The 16,803-nt window shown below is 45.3% G+C and overlaps 1 protein-coding gene across 1 annotated transcript in view; it reads right to left on the bottom strand.

The window, feature by feature from the left end:
• Positions 1-16,803, bottom strand: part of DST (dystonin) — a 925,809-nt gene that overhangs the window by 101,996 nt on the left and 807,010 nt on the right. Inside the window, 4 exon segments of the mRNA XM_029595689.1 lie at positions 242-415; positions 8,072-8,173; positions 9,931-10,032; positions 11,049-11,171. Coding sequence (XP_029451549.1) covers positions 242-415; positions 8,072-8,173; positions 9,931-10,032; positions 11,049-11,171 — 501 coding nt within the window.

The raw sequence follows: 16,803 nt of genomic DNA, 5'->3' as shown, positions 1-16,803 counted from the left end.
TGTACAAAAAAATGGTAGCTCCAGACCTGCACCTCATCAATGTTACTGGTGAAGAAAAAAAACATTTCTGCAGTTTTGATGAGGCAGAAACCTGTGCAAACAGTATCTATAAAGAGATATAAAACCAAATTAAAAATTAAAACATTATTTTGAGAAAAAAGGCAATGGATAGTAAGTTCCTGTGGAGCAGTAAGAAAGAATATCAGGTTGAAGCACTTTGCATTGCTTTGTTTTTAATTACCTGTCTGTTGACAATTTTCTCCTCTAACGTGTTCCAAAGAAGTTTCAGCTCCGTAATGGGGTCCTGTACCGTGTGCTTATCACTTTCATCGGTTACTTTTTTGAGCAGTAGTTCTGCCTGATGATTCAGTCTCTCCATTTCTATCTGTTGCTGATATGCATCCATCTTGAAGTGCTATGGGAAATCAAAATTAACATATGGGAATTAGTTATATATATATATATCTATATGTATATGTACATTACAAATTATACTGCAACAAACAAGACCTGTGTGTCTCTATATCACTGGAGAAATCTACATGGCATTATAATATGGGATAGGACACTGACTTTTTTTCCCCACACACTAGTTCTTGAGAGATTTTACAATTATACCTGCCATTTGGTGTCCATAATTTTGCCAAGCGAATTTATGTGCATACATTTTATAATCAAAAAAGCATGTGTGTAAACTTCAACCCTGCCTAGACTCCACCTTCTGGAATGCCTCTCCCCTACACACGTAAAAGTATGTGCATTTAGGAGGTAATTTTCAAATATGTTACCTGTGTAAATGTAAGTCGTAGAAAAAGAGGGAAATATTACTTCACTTGAAAATCGTCGCTCCAATAACTGTGTATAAAATTTCTTAAATATCGAGGCAATTTTCAAAAGGCATTTATGCTCGTAAAGTTTACTTACACATGTATAATCTGTGGACAATTCAATGGCATATATTGTAGTGATTTTCAAAAGCCCACTTACATGGGTAAAGTGGATTTACATGTGTAAAATCCATCTTTATGTGTGTAAATCCTTTTGAACATTACCCTTCACTCATTGTGTAATTTTACATGCGTATCTGTCGTGCATACTTCCAAGTGCCAGTTTGCCAAGACGTCCACCAATTAAGCCAGCCCTTCACCAGTTCACCCCCATCGTCCACTACTTGCTCCAGACCCCCCAACTCAAAAATTGCAGACGTCAGATTTTATATCTGTGACTTGATTAGCCGGTGTAAAAGCACTCTGACAAGTCTGATGAAGTATATGCATATTCCATTTATAAAATATGTAAATGAGTGTGTACTTCCAAATTCTATCCTGGAATGGCCTTGAAACATCCTCCTTGTATGCGCACAATTTTCCACATAGCAGGAACAGTACACATGTAGTCTCAGCCTTTGGAAAATTCACTTACCACGCACGTAGGCTACTTACAAGCGTATGTGCCAATTTTAAGCATGCAAGCCCACGTAAGTCTTTAAAAATTACTTCTATTATGCTGATCTTCAAAAATTCACTCTAAGGCTACTGAAAATCGGAAGCAGATTTCATTGTATCCACAGATCAACTTTGACTTTTTCAGATCTGCTTCAGATTTTCCCTCTAGCAACTGGAAAAACTTTTAGAGAGATTTGCCCATCGAATTTGGGAAAATCTGATATTTCCTACTTTGAAGCAAGCTACATCAAGCTAACCTTGAATTTTTTTGTGAACATCTCTAACTTCTGCATGATTTCCATATGCAAAAAACAGTAAATGAGGTCATGCAAAATCAGTCTCACAATGTGCACATTAAATATTTTCTGTGCCAATTCTTCTTGCAGGAACAATGAAATTCCTCCTTGTAACTATAATAATTATTGTGGTAAGTTTTGTGTTGCTGACACTTCTGATGAGTTATCAGATGACCTCATATCCCATGAGACAGACTGAACCAGTGCTGGATTTTAATGTCTCTCCTGGTGAAGTCAAGGATGTCTCGTCCCGATCCTCTTAAAACAAGGTTACAATTTATCAAAGTATAATATGAAATGGGAATTTTAAAAACTTTCAGCATATCCCAGATGACCTGCAACTATTTGGTAAACCTACAAAATGAAATTCTTTCCAAGGTCCACGTATCAATCTTTTTCAACTCTTAGAACTGTATATCTCTTATAAATTATTATTTTTTGCAAAACTCAGTAATTACAGCTTTCACTCTTTCAGCTTGAAATTTCTCTTTGCCCAGAGCATTGTTGTGAAATAGCAGTAATGTACTGTATTGCAAAAGCAAGCAATCTGGGTTTTAGAGCACGCTCTTCCCCAGTGTAGTCTTCACATGTGGAAATGGTTTGATACGCAGGACAAGAGGGGAGGAGCAGTATTGGGACACTTACAAATGACATTAATATAAAGTGCAGAAAAGCAGGGGCTTTAGAGGAGGATGTGCTCAATCCTCCACAGCTTGTCAAGTATCACACAGATGAGTGAAAGAAATGCAAATAAAAGGTGGGAGGAAAAAAAAGTATTTTTAAAGAGGGAGCACACACCACAGCAGAAATAGCGGGACTAGAAAATGGCTTTGCTCATTGTTCTGTTCTGTATAGGGTTTGATCATTGTTTTCTTCATTTTCTCGATTTCAATTTGACTCGTTGGAACAGCCTGTACCACATACACAATCAGTGGATTCACGGACAGCCAATTTCCCTGTTGGCATGGTGAAGCCTTTACACTATTCTTTTGTACTGACTGACATTGACTCTTGTACTGGAAAATATTACCCCTGAGGGATAACATAACTTCCACAGGAGATAGTAGGCCTTTTAATGTTTTCTGCATATTCTCAGTAAATGCAAATTAATCAGTAAATAGACAGTAAAGAGACAATTTGTCTCATTGTCTGGCAAGAAAATTCAAACAGTACAGAAAAACTAAAAATGAGATGAAGGGGAAAATGTACTAAACCAGTGGTAACCAACTCTGGTCCTCAAGAGCTACAAACAGGTCAGGTTTTCAGGATATACCGTGGAGGCAGTGCATGCAAATTTATCTCCTGTATATTTATTGTGGATACCCTGAAAACCTGACCTGTTTGTGGCTCTCAAAGACTGATGTTGGCCACCCTTTTATTTTCTATAGTTCAGAAGTCCATTTTAGCAAGTTTGTTATGGGTGCTAATGAGCTCCGAGCTGTTCTGCATCCACAGCAAACTTTTGAGAGAAATATTATGTACACCACCACAGCCAGGAACTTTGTGCATTTCCAGCAGCTGTAATGCACATAAGAAATATCATGCTGGGTCAGACCAAGGTCCATCGAGCTCCGCATTCTGTCTCTAACAGTGGTCAGGCCAGGTGACAAGTACCCAACAGATCCCCTATTTACCTGTTCCACCCCACACATGATCTTGTAAATTTCAATCATATCCCCTTTTCAGTCATCTCTTTTCCAAGCTAAAATGCTCTAATTTGTTTAGCCTTTCTTCCAACCCCTTTATCACTTTTTCATCCTTCTCTGTACCTTTTCTATGTCTGCTATCTCTTTTTTGAGATGAGAGCAACCAGAACGGCACACAATACTCAAGGTGATATTCTCAGTTTTGCTCTCTATTACTTTCCAAATAATTCCTGACATTCTAATTGCCTTTTTGACCATTGCTGCACACTGAGCCAAAGACTTCAAGGTGTTGTCCACAAGAACTCAAGAGGTCCTTTTCCTGGGTGGTGACTTAACACTGTACCCTGCATCATGAACCTGTAGTTGGTATAATTTTTCCCTATGGGCATCTCTTTGCACTTGACCACGATAAACTGCACCTGCTATTTAGAAGTCCTGTGTTCTAGTCTCACAAGGTCTTCTGCAGTTCTTCACAATCCATTGATGTTTTAATGACTCAAATCAATTTGCTATCACCTGCAAATTCTGTCGCCTCACTCTCAAATCTTTCTCCAGGTCATTTATGAATTTGTTAAGTAGCACAGATCCCAATACAAACCCTTGGGGCACTCCATTAACAACCTTTCTCCATTTAGAAAACTGACCATTTAATCCTACCCTCTTTTTCATGTCTTTAATCCAGTTATCAATCCAGAATAGGACACTGCCTCCGATCATAAGACCTCCCAATTTCCTGAGGAGTCTCTCATAAGGGACTTTGTCAAATGCCTTCTGAAAAACCAAATACACTATATCCATTGGCTCACCTGTATCCATATGTTTATTTACACCCTCAAAAAAAAATCTAGTAAGTTGGTAAGGCAAGGTCTATAGGTAACGTAAGGTCTATAGTTTCCCAGATCACCCTGGAACCTCTTTTAAAAGTTGGTGTCACATTGCCACCTTCCAGTCTTCTGGTACTTTGGCTGATTTAAAGGATAGGTGGCAAATCACCAGAAACAAATCTACAATATCATTTTTTAGTTTCTTCAGAACTCTGGGATGAATACCATTCAGTCCTGCTGATTTCTTATCCTTTAGTTTGTCAAACTGAGTTATGTCCTATTTCACAGTTATTCTATCTAGTTAGAGTCAACACCATCAAAAAATGTTTCCAGTGTGGGTATGACCCTGACATTCGCCTCAGGGAAGACAGAAGCAAAGAATTAATTTAGTTTTTCTGCTATTTCCTTGTCTTCCTTGACTACCGCTTTTACCTCTTGGTCATCTAGCGGTCCATCTGACTCCCTCATAGGCTTTTTCCTTCAAATATATGTGAAAACATTATTACTTATTTTTACCTCTTGGCAAGCTTCTTTTAAAATTCTCTTTTAGCTTGCTTAATTACTTTTTTCATCTAACTTGACAGAGCTTTATAATTTTTGAATGATACCCTTTTGGCTTTAATTGCCTCTTTCACCTCACTATTAAACCACACCAATAGTTGTTTGATTTTCCTTTGATCTTTAATGCATAGAATATTCTTTGTCTGGCCCTCAAGGATGGAAATTTTAAACAATGCCCACACCTCCTGCAAGTTTTTAACCTTGTAGATTTCTCCTTTCACTATTATTCTAACACATTTCCTCATTTTATCAGTTTCCCTTTTTATAGTTAAATGCTACTGTAGTTTTCCTCTAATGCTTATATCAAATTTAATTACATTATGATCACTGTTGACATGTGGCTCCACCATCTTTATCTTTTGCACCACCTCCTCCATTCCACTGAGAACTAGATCTAATGTAATTCCCTTTCTTGTTGGTTCTAGGACCAACTGCTGCATGGATCAGTCATTAATGGCATCTAGGAACTTTACCTCCTTTACATGCCTTGATGTGATATTTACCCAATCAATACTCAGGTAACTGAAGCCTCCCATTATTATCATGTTATCCATTTTACAGCCAATCTAATCTCTGTTAGCATTTTGCAGACTGTTTCCTTATCCTGGCCAGACAGGTGGTTAAATATACTCACTATTATACTCTTCCCTTTTTCCCTTGGAATTTCTACTCTTAGGGATTCCAGAGTGCAGTTTGTTTCCTGCAAAACTTTTATCCTGCTTGACTCAATGCCACCTTTAGCGCATAGTACCACCTTTCCACCAATTTTATCTGCCATGTCAATATAATTTGTACACTGGTATCACAAAGTCCCACTGGTTATTAGAGATGTGCATTGTTTAGTTCTATCAGTTTGGGCTTCGTTTTTGGGCCCCCGTGGGAAATTTCATTTTCCCCTGCAGTTTTTTTTTTTTTCATGGGTCCTGATTTTTGTGTTAGCGCAAACTAACATTTTAAAGTTAGTGCGCGCTAACTCCCATTAAAATTCCGTTCGTTTTTCGGTGCCCCGAACCATGACGAATTAGACAATTTAATTGAAATTGTCTAATTCTTGAAAAAACGAATGCACATCTCTATTGGTTATCCTCCTTTCACCAAGTCTCCAAAATGCCTATTATATCTATATCTTCCTTTAGCACCATACGACTTTCCAGTCTTATTTTTTATACTTCTGGTATTTGCATACAAAGTGGCTGATATTCATTGCTACTTAGCCAGATAAGTGGTGACTTATCCACCTAAATGGTGGCAGCTGAATATTCAGCTGCGATCAGCAGTCACCACTTAGCTGCATAAGTACTTATCCGGCTAAGTAGTTAACCAGATAAGTGTGGGATGGGAGAAGAGCTACTTATCTGGTTAACTTAGCCAGATAAGTCAGACCTGCTCAATAGACTTATCTGGCTAACTAACTTATCCAGATATGTTTGAACATTTTCCCCAGACATTTTAAGGTGGTTTTATTTGAATTTCTGTTTTTATATGTTCCCACAACCTGCTTATTATCAGATGATACAGGCAGTTTGGAGTCATTTTTTCTGCATGCTCTGTATTTAAATACATCTGGGGTTTTTTCAGCTTTTACAACCACCTTATTATTATTAGGGCTTTCTAACTTACTTGGTTTGCTAGTATCCTTTGAAGATACCTCCCTGCAAACCCTGTGCTGCTGAGTGACTATCAGTTTTCCCCCATGTTCTAGTTTAAAAGCTGCAATATCTCTGTGACCCTCGAGGCGGCCACAATGTAAAAGGGACCATGCTGCCCATCTGAAGACATACCTCACATTTCTAAAAACCCTTAGTGGTCCATGTGGACCCCCACCCCTACCACCACTCTCAAATCCAACCCACATACAGATAGCAAATGTAACAAAAAGTGTGCCCTTTATTAAGCTCTACCATTTCAAGCTCCATCCCATGTCCCCTAAAATAAATGCAAGCTCCAGTTTGGAGGTCTTTCCCACCCACCCTGCACCCTCAAAGCTTACTCCATATATGAAATGCTCTTCTGAAGGAAGGAGTGATATTCATTCACTCCTGCTCTACCACAGCCATCCTTCATCTCATCCTTCTCCATCCAATTCCATTGTCTTCTTGGCTCTTCATTTCTCCTTTCCCTCCTCTACCCTCCCATGTTACACTAACTCATCCTCCCCTCTCTCACGCTGCCCTTGTAGAGTCATATCCCATCCCTCCAAGACATTTTCTCTTGCACTACTACTTCACTCCATCTTGTAATGTCACATCCCCCCACTGCTTCTCACACCCCTTCCCCCTCCACTCCTAAAGGCATTGTTATATCTGCTGTTTGAATTAATTTACTCTGACCTCCAGGGTGCCAAAAGAAAGTGAGCAGTTGCAATCAGCTCATGAAAGATGGCTGAGAAAATGCAGCAGCCTGCTGGAAAGTTGAAGGAAAAGTACAGTGGTTATGGGAGAGGGAAATGAGAAAGCGGTGTGATCTTGAAGAGGGAGATAGGGAGTAGTGCCAGTGATGGAGGCAAATAGTGGAGAGGGGAAAAGAGTGCGACGGCCTGGAGGAAGAGAGTAGTAGAGTGAAGAAGTACAGTGGGTCAGTGGGGGTAAGGGAAGCATGCAGGTGAAGCAGACCAGCAAGGAGGAATAAAGCCACCTGGCGATGGAAAGAGTGAGATGCCCAGTGGGAGGAGTATGATGGTCTAGCAGAGAGAGAGCGTGCAGTGGCCTGTTATGCAGTAGGGAAGAATATATAATGGCATGGTAGAAGGAGAGCTCAGTGGCCCAGCGGGTAAAGGAGAAAAGCATGACTGCAACAAACTGGGACGGGGATGATAGGGAACAGGGAAGGAGGAATACAGTGATCTGGTAGGGGTGGGAAGCAGTGAGCAGGTACTTGCACCCGCAGAAATGGGAAGAAACATCAGTAAGGTTACTGGTCTCATGTGATTCTACAGTGAACTGCAAATTCTGTGGCATGAGACAGATTCTGCAGCAATAGCCACAGCTGTGGAATCACAGGAAACCAGCCATCATGGCCATACATGATCTGTTTCATAACCACATTTTAATTTCAGAGAAGTGCTAACAAACATTTAACTGTTCCTGGACGTTTTCTGCATCATTTCTCAAATATAAGCCTTTCTAAGCTAGATAAACAGAAAAAAAAAGTGTATGATGCTCGCAAGTTTCATATTTGGACCTGCTGCATCAATCATTTTTCCCTATAAACACAGAATGAGAAAAGAAGATCTTTCTTAAATGTGATTCCTTATACTTCTATTGAAATAAAACAACATTCACTGCATTGCTGTCTCATACCTTCAGTTCTGCTATTTGTTGTTTCACTGTCTCCAAATCGGTTCCCACAGGTGGCATTGCATCCAGCTTAATCCCTGCAATATCCACCCAGTCAAATATTGCCTAAAAATGGAAAATACACAAACTTGAGTTGAGTTACAATAAATCATTTAATGGGGATGCTGATCTTACTGGGCTGACAGGTTGCCGCAGAAAACTAATTCATGCCATAGAGGTCAATAACTTGTTAAGTCCTCAGAGCTGGCTCTGAACAAAGTAAGATTTTGTGGCAGAATAAGCAGCCACAAATCTTGGATCTTTAGTAACCTTCCACCGAGTGTCTCACAAACCAGGATCTCCTATTTTATTTGAGTGTAGTGTTTAAAACGCTTTTTCAATCCAGGACAGATAAAGCCAGTAGACTCCCCCCAAATTAACTTTCACATCTGATGATTCTGTGGAATGTTTTCACTCCACCAATATCCAGTTTGGAACACTTACAAATAATTTTTGGTGATAACCTACTTAAAGAGGTAAAACTGGAGCACATGATGACCAACCTTGAAAACAAACTGATAGCATGATCTTTAAGTACGAGGATAATTTCCAAAGTCACCGGCGCGTGTAAATAGTGATTTAAGTGTCTAAATTGCCCCCTCCCCCCAATGCAGCCAAAAGTACGGGTGCTTTTCCACGACTGCATAATTTTATCCACATTTAGAGGTGTTCCCAGGGATGTGTTAAGGTCGAGTAAGAAAAATACTGCATGTAGGTTGCCTTTGAAACTCTACGCACATTATTTATCGAGTTTTATATACGTTCGGTTTCGCCATCACAACAGTTTACAAAGTTTCGATGTGGCCAGTAGGAGGGAAGTAATTTCCCACGAAAAAAGTATCTGCACAAAAAGCAAGTACAAATGCCTACAATTACTCTATAGCCAGCGCAAGTTTCAAAGGGAAAACATGCATGTGCTTTCTCTTGAAAAACTGGTGCAAAGTCCACGGGTAAAAAGTAGCTGTGCAATTTGTCCTAATATGAATGCAACAGTCTGAGCATGCTGAAAGAGCTGAGGGTCAGAGACTGGTAGAAAAGGACATGTTCAGGATTGGTGTAAGAGGAAGGAACATTCTTTGACAAGAAGGATCATGATTATGTTAATGTCATGTTTCTATCAATTTCCTGATGCTGTGCAGCTTATTTCAGCTCTCTGCTGCCTTTGTTCCATTATCTTTTAAGCTATAAATCTGAAGGCGTTAGAGCACTGGGACGCCACACTGCAACATCTCACATTTGTTTTCTGTTTTCAGCCAAGCTGACCAATTCAGTTGCCTCCATCTGTACATCTCTGATGCCTGACTAAGGCCTGACTAAGGCTGTCGACAAATATCAGCTGTTCCCATTTCCCTGACTCTGCTCTTGTGATTTTCAATATTATTTCAAACTAGGAAGTTAATTCTAATTAGAATACTATTTTATTCATATCCAATCATGAAACCGTTGCCCAACAACTGTTCTTCTGACCATATTTGACATTGGTGAGTTTTAAGAAATTAGGTCAGGAGCTATTTTTCTAAGAAGTCATGGTAACAGCTCTCAACATGGTCTGGCAAGTTAATTGTATTTTTATAGGCAATTTATAGACCACAACAAGAGAAGTTCTGAAACTCATGTGACCACGTGTGTCATAAGTAAAAGCCTGCACGTTTTGTTTTTTTTTAATTTAAAAAGAAAAAGAAAGGCCAGTGTTAAATGTAAGCAGCTCTGAACAGTGACTCTGGAAAGAGCTTAGGGCTGTCGGAATTAATCACAACCCATGCTCCTATTCCCAGTATTCTAACCTTAAATGAGAGGATACAATGATATTTATTCCACCATACCTGCAGCCCATCCTGGTACTGGACAGCAGCCTGCATTGCTTCAGTAAGTTTGTCCACTCGCTCTTTCCAGGTTTTATTCAAAGTATCCCAGGCAGAATTCAGCTGCAGATAAGAGGGAATAATTCAGTCAAAGTTACAATCATTTTATTAACCAGCGTTCTGTGTGAATATTTATTTTCTAAGCTGTTACCATTGCCGATGGCGTCGGGGCTTCATCCCCGATGTCGACGCTCCGGCCCCGGGCCAAGCGGGGTGTGGCCCTTTCGAAGGCTCTCAGGTTCCCCTCCCCGACGGCGACGCCAGGATGTGTCCAATAAGGAGTTCCTCCCCCAATGACGTTGGGGGTTCCCTCCCTCGATGCTGCAGCCTATCATCGTGCGCCCGAGGTTGAGCCATGCCCCCTGTGTCGTCAGACGCCGACCGGGGCTCTGTTTGCGCGGGAGATTGGCTTTTTAAGCAGAGCCTTCTCCCACGCTCACTGCTTCGGCCACTACTTTGTTGTGTTGTGGTTTTGGCTGCTGACTACCTTATTGTGCTTCTTGATTACCGGACCTTGGACTGCCTACGGATTACCCTGCTCTGCTGCCTGCCTAGACCTTGGACTGCCTACGGATTACCCTGCTCTGCCGCCTGCCCGGAACTTGGACTGCCTACGGATTACCCTGCTCTGCCGCCTGCCTGGAACTTGGACTGCCTACGGATTACCCTGCTCTGCCGCCTGCCTGGAACTTGGACTGCCTACGGATTACCCTGCTCTGCCGCCTGCCTGGAACTTGGACTGCCTACGGATTACCCTGCTCTGCCGCCTGCCTGGAACTTGGACTGCCTACGGATTACCCTGCTCTGCCGCCTGCCTGGAACTTGGACTGCCTACGGATTACCCTGCTCTGCCGCCTGCCTGGAACTTGGACTGCCTACGGATTGTCCTGCCCTGCTGCCTATACCGGATCTTGGACTGACTTACGGATTGCCCTGCTTAGCTGCCTGCCTGGAGTTTGGACTGTCTTCATTCTATTCCAACGAACACTCCAGCACGAGGTAAGCGCTCTTCGATCTGGTTCCACTTTATCCGCATAACATAAGCACAGAGATCTTCTAACACTGGTGACTGCACCTACCTCATCAATGCTCTTATTAACAACAGGTTTATCGGGTTCGCCACAAGCAGCTCTGAGTTCAGCACCCAGGTTCATAACCGAATCCAGTTCTTCTTGCAGTCCATCTATTTCTTCTCGAATCACCTTAAGAGAGTAAAAACGTCATCTGGAAGTTATCAGGTTAGTGCAAGTGAAGGCATAACTGAAGTTTACAATTAAGCAATGTAGCAAATTATCATTTAACAATAATTTTTACAAAAATGTATCCTTTATACCAGTCAACTAGCAACTACATTCTGTAGTCATTAATTAATAGAAAACATCCATTATAATTTTGCTGCTGAAGTGGTAATTTACAAAACAAAAACTCCAAACAGTCAAACTATTAGTTTATAGAGTTTGTTTTATATTCCATTTTCTAATTATGATATTCCCTTTGGTAATGACAAATATTATTAAATAATTTTTATATTAAGATAGACCCTTTGTCTATTTGTTACATGCCCGCACCTTAGCTTTGGGATATATGATATTTAGGGTAGACAATCAATTTAACAATAAATGTGGATATCGAATACTATTTTTAATAGTAGCCCTGTATAGTGGTCTGCATGCCAAATAATGTTTGACAGGAACAAATAAAATTATTCCTTACCTGCTAATTTTCGTTCCTGTAGTACCATGGATCAGTCCAGATGGTGGGTTATGTCCCCCGTCCAGCAGATGGAGTCAGACAAAAACTTCAGAGAGTGCTGCCATATAAGCCAACACACCCATTATCCCCCTTCAGTAAACAGACTATCAAAGCTTTGAACTGTAAACGTGAACAAACCGGTGCCAAAAGGCAAACTTGCAATGAGATCTCTGAAACAGCTCCACAGGTGGATAGGATAGCCATAGAGACACAGAGGCGAAAGCAAGGAAGTCGAGCAGTAGATCCCAAACAGAAATCCCAACAAGTCTGAGGGAGGGCGTCTGGACTTATCCGTGGTACTACAAGAACGAAAATTAGCAGGTAAGGAATAATTTTCTTTTCCCTGTACGTACCCGGATCAGTCCAGATGGTGGGATGTACCAAAGCTTCCCTACTGAGGGTGGGCCCTGGATAAACCTGCTCGATTGACCCTGTCGCCAAAAGAACCAAAAGTCGACAACTGGACATGCAAGCAATAGTGCCTAGCAAAGGTATGCAATGACTTCCAGGTGGCCGCTCTGCATATCTCTTGAGGAGAAACGGAGTGACTCTCCGCCCAGGATGCCGCCTGGGAGCGGAGAGAGTGGGCTCTGATGCCCAGCGGGGGTTGCTTCCCAGCACCTATATACGCGGCCCCAATAGCTTCCTTCAGCCAGCAAGCAATCGTCGTCTTGAGGCCTTGGACCCCTTCTTGGAACTGGACCAGAGGACAAACAGGTGGTCAGACAGATGAAACTCATTGGTGACTTCCAGGTAACGTATCAGGACGTGTTTGACGTCAAGCTTTCGGAGATCTCGAGGGTCATCTGAGGAGAAAGAGGGAAGTTCCACAGTCTGATTCAAGTGAAAAGCAGAGACCACCTTGGGCACGAACGAGGGCACCGTGCGCAAGGTGACCCCAGAGTCGGTGAGCCATAGGTAAGGTTCACTGCAGGACAGTGCTTGGAGCTCGGCGACCCGGCGGGCAGAACAAATGGCTACGAGGAAAACCACCTTAAGAGTGAGATCCTTGAGAGTAGCGGCACGTAGAGGCTCGAAGGGAGGTCCACCCAGGATCCGGAGTACCAAGTTGAGGCTCCAGGAGGGACAAGGAGCTTGAAGCGGCGGCTTCAAATGCTTCACACCCTTGAGGAACTGGATGATATCCGGCTGAGACAAAAGTGGAATTTCCTCCCGTCGGTGGATCAAGGACCCAAGGGCAGCCACTTGCACCCTCAGAGGGTTGTAGGCTAGACCCTTCTCCAGACCCGCTTGCAGGAAGGAGAGGATCTGAGGCACAGAGGCCGTCCGTGGATGAGCTGAGTGAGCAGTGCACCACGATTCAAAAACCTTCCACACACGGATGTAAGCGACGGATGTGGACTTCTTCCGAGCCTGAAGGAGAGTCGAGACCACGGCCTCCGGATAACCGCCGCATCTTAGCCTGCGCCTCTCAAAAGCCAAGCCGCAAGACAGAAGTGATCTGCCCTGTCGAATAATAATGGCCCTTGGTGTAAGAGGTGCAATAGATGACCTAGGCGGAAGGGCCCGTCCACCGTCAGGTTGATCAGATCCGCGAACCATGGTCGACGGGGCCACTCCGGTGCCACCAGAATCACTGGACCCTGGTGAACCTCGATTTTTCGAAGAACCTTGCCCACTAGGGGCCACGGTGGGAACACGTAGAGGAGAAGGTGAAAGGGCCACGGCATTCACGCCCTCTGCGCTGCACTCTCTTCTGCGGCTGAAGAACAGAGGTGCCTTCGCATTGCGAGCTGTCACCATGAGGTCCAGATGAGGGATCCCCCAATGCCGGACGTGAAGCTGCATCGCCTCCTTGGAGAGCTCCCACTCCCTGGGATCGAGACATTGACGACTCAGGAAGTCCACCTGAATGTTGTCCACTCTTGCGATGTGTGAGGCCACCAACCGGGCAAGGTGGAGTTCCGCCCACTCCATGAGCTTGTCTGTTTCCAATGAGACATGACGACTTCTCGTGCCGCCCTGGCGATTTATGTACGCCACCATGGTCGTGTTCTCAGAGAGAATCCTAACCACCCGATGGCGGATGAGGGGAAGAAAACTCTTTAGTGCTAGTCAGACCGCTCTGCTCTCCAAGTGATTGATCAGCCAAGCTGCTTGAGTAGTCGTCCACTGTCCCTGCACGGACCTCGTCTGGCAGACTGCTCCTCAACCGGAGAGACTGGCATCCGTGGTGACTATTACCCATTCCGGAGTGTCCAAGGGCATTCCCTGCACACAGTGAAGTGGGTCCAGCCACCAGAGTAGACTGTCCCTGGCAAGTCATAGGAGCGGAAGGATGGCCTGGAACTCCTGCAACACTGGTTTCCAGCGGGAGAGTAACGCTCTCTGCAGCGGACACATATGCACAAAAGCCCAGAGTAGTAGATCGATAGTGGATGCCATGGATCCCAGTACCTGCAGATAATCCCAAGTTGTGGGAAAAGAGAGGCAAGAGAAGCGCTGGACCTGCGCCATTAGCGACTGAGCCCAATCCGGCTGCAGGAAGACCTTGCCCGTCGCCGTGTCGAACCGCGCTCCCAGGAAGTCTAATGACTGCAACGGAGTAAGACTGCTCTTGGCGTAGTTGATGATCCAACCGAGGGATTGGAGGAGTTGTACCACTCTGTGACTGCCTGATGACCCTAGATCAAGGTTTTCGCTCGAATGAGCCAGTCGTCTAGGTAAGGATGAACAAGGATTCCCTCTCAGCAGAGAGCTGCCGCCACCACCACCATAACCTTCGTAAATGTTTGTGGGGCAGTCGCCAGACCGAAAGGAAGGGCCTGGAATTGAAAATGCTGACCTAAGATCTTGAACCTGAGGAAGTGCTGATGTGCTTTGAGGATAGAAATGTGAAGGTAAGCCTCCGTGAGGTCCAGAGAGGCCAGGAATTCTCCCCGATGGACTGCCGCAAATCACTGAGCGCAGAGTCTCCATCCTGAAGTGAGGGACATTGAGGGACTTATTCACAGACTTGAGATCCAGAAATGGGCGGAAAGTGCCCTCCTTTTTGGGGACCACAAAGTAGATCGAATAGTGGACGCAGCCCACTTCTGTGGGGGGGCACTGGGATAATTGCCCCGAGAGCAAGGAGCCAGTCGAGCATCTGGTGTACAATGAGCTGCTTTTGTAATGACCCGCAGGGAGAGAAGAGGAACCTGTCCCTTGGGGGCCGAGTAAAGTCCAATGCGTAGCCTTGCTTTAGAATATCTAGGACCCACTGATCAGCATGACCCGGACCCACTCCTCGTAGAAGAGAGAAATCCATCCCCCAATCCTTGGGATTGAGGAGTGGGTCGGCCTGGCATCATTGAGAAGGCTTGGAGGACGTTCCGTGGGCCATCCCGTCCCTAGCAGGTCTGCGCCCTTGAAAGGGACGGGACCAGGATTGCGAATGGGATGAGGGCATCCGAGGGGTCTGTTGTCTCATGGTGCGGAAACGGCATTGACTGCGGAACCGGCTTCTGGAGGCACTGAATGATCTAGTAGTCTGCGGCCGATCCTCTGGGAGCCTATGCACCACATTCTCTCTGAGGGACTTAATAATCTGGTCCAGATCTTCCCCAAACAAGAATTTTCCTTTAAAAGGGAGGGATCCCAGCCGAGTCTTGGATGAGGAGTCTGCTGACCAGTTGCAGAGCCAAAGGAGGCGGCGGGCCGAAACCGCCGCAACCATCGACCTGGCCAGGACTCGGAGGAAGTCATACAGGGCATCCGCCCCGTAGGCAATTACGGCCTCCAACCCGTCAGCCTGACGTGTCTCCTCCGGTGGTAAGTTTGTGAAGTGAGGAGCTGCTGCACCCACCGAAGGCCCGCTCTTTGTGCCAGCAAGCTACAGATAGCCGCCCAAACACCCAGCGCAGAAACCTCAAACACTCTCTTGAGATAGACCTCTAGCTTTCTATCTTGAAGATCTCGCAGCGCTGTGCCCCCTGTAACCGGGATGGTTGTGCGTTTGGTGACCGCCGAGATGGTGGAGTCGACCGTCGGGACTTTGAGCATATCGAGGAAATCCTCAGGGAGAGGGTATAGCTTCTCCATGGCTCTGCTGACCTTGAGGGAGGATTCGGGCGAATCCCACTCCCTAGATAACTGGAGGAACGTAGGATGAATAGGAAAAGCCCTGGACGGCGGACGGAGCCCAGCCAACACGGGGTCTCCCTTCTTCCCCAGGGGAGAGGGGCCAGGCAGGTCCAGAGGGGCCTCAATGTCCAGTTCTTGCAGGATATGCAGAATCAAGGTTTCCAGCTCGTCCCTCTGGAAAATCCGCAACACCCTAGGGTCGTCTCCTTCCATCTGGGCAGCGAGCAGTGGATCATCCAGGGCAGGCTCTGGAACCAGATCCGCCCTCTCCGCAGGGGGAAGAACCAGACGCACCCTGGCGGGCCCCTGGGGGATGCCCGCAGCCCCCCCCTCCCCCAGAGCTTTTACTCCCTGGGGGGCTCCCCCAGGAGGAGGGTCCCACTGTCCGTGCCACTTTGGGAGGGGGGGTCCAGGGGTGGGATCCAGCGGCTGGGACATCCTGGCTAAGTAGGAATTGTGCATAAGTAGCATAAAATCTGTGGAAAATGGGGGTGGACCCCGGGGGGGGGGGCAGAGTTGAAGAATCCCCTGAAGGTAAAACAGGATCCAGAGGAGGCACCAGTGTAAGGATCGGCGGCAAATGGGAGAAAGTAGCCTCTGCTTCCACCGCAGAGGTAATCGGGTCCATCGGCTCCTAATCCAAAATGGCCACCATTCCCGCGCTAAGCGGGAGCGGGGCCTGTCGCTGCCTGAAGGGATGCGCCCTTGATCGCGCGAAACTGAACCTCCCGCCGGCTGCAAGGTGCTCTCCCCACCAGGGAGGCAACTCGTGCAGATCCCCTCGCGGGAGAGCCTGGACCCGGGCTCCCCGCACGCTGCACATGTTGAAGCCCTCGGCATGCCTGAGGGGAGGAGGGGACCACGAGGAAAAGGCAGGCAGTGCCGCAGTGAGCAGGGAACACTTCCCCTCCAAAACCCCACCGACCCTAGGATCTCCACAGGGCCCGCCGAGGAATATGACCTCTCAGTGGGCAGCAGTCCCGGGGAATGTGCGTC

Source organism: Rhinatrema bivittatum, chromosome 3, assembly GCF_901001135.1.
Source record: "Rhinatrema bivittatum chromosome 3, aRhiBiv1.1, whole genome shotgun sequence".
NCBI lineage: Eukaryota > Metazoa > Chordata > Amphibia > Gymnophiona > Rhinatrematidae > Rhinatrema > Rhinatrema bivittatum.
The sequence above is the reverse complement of the archived record's forward strand: the minus strand, read 5'-3'. Positions and strand labels throughout refer to the sequence as shown.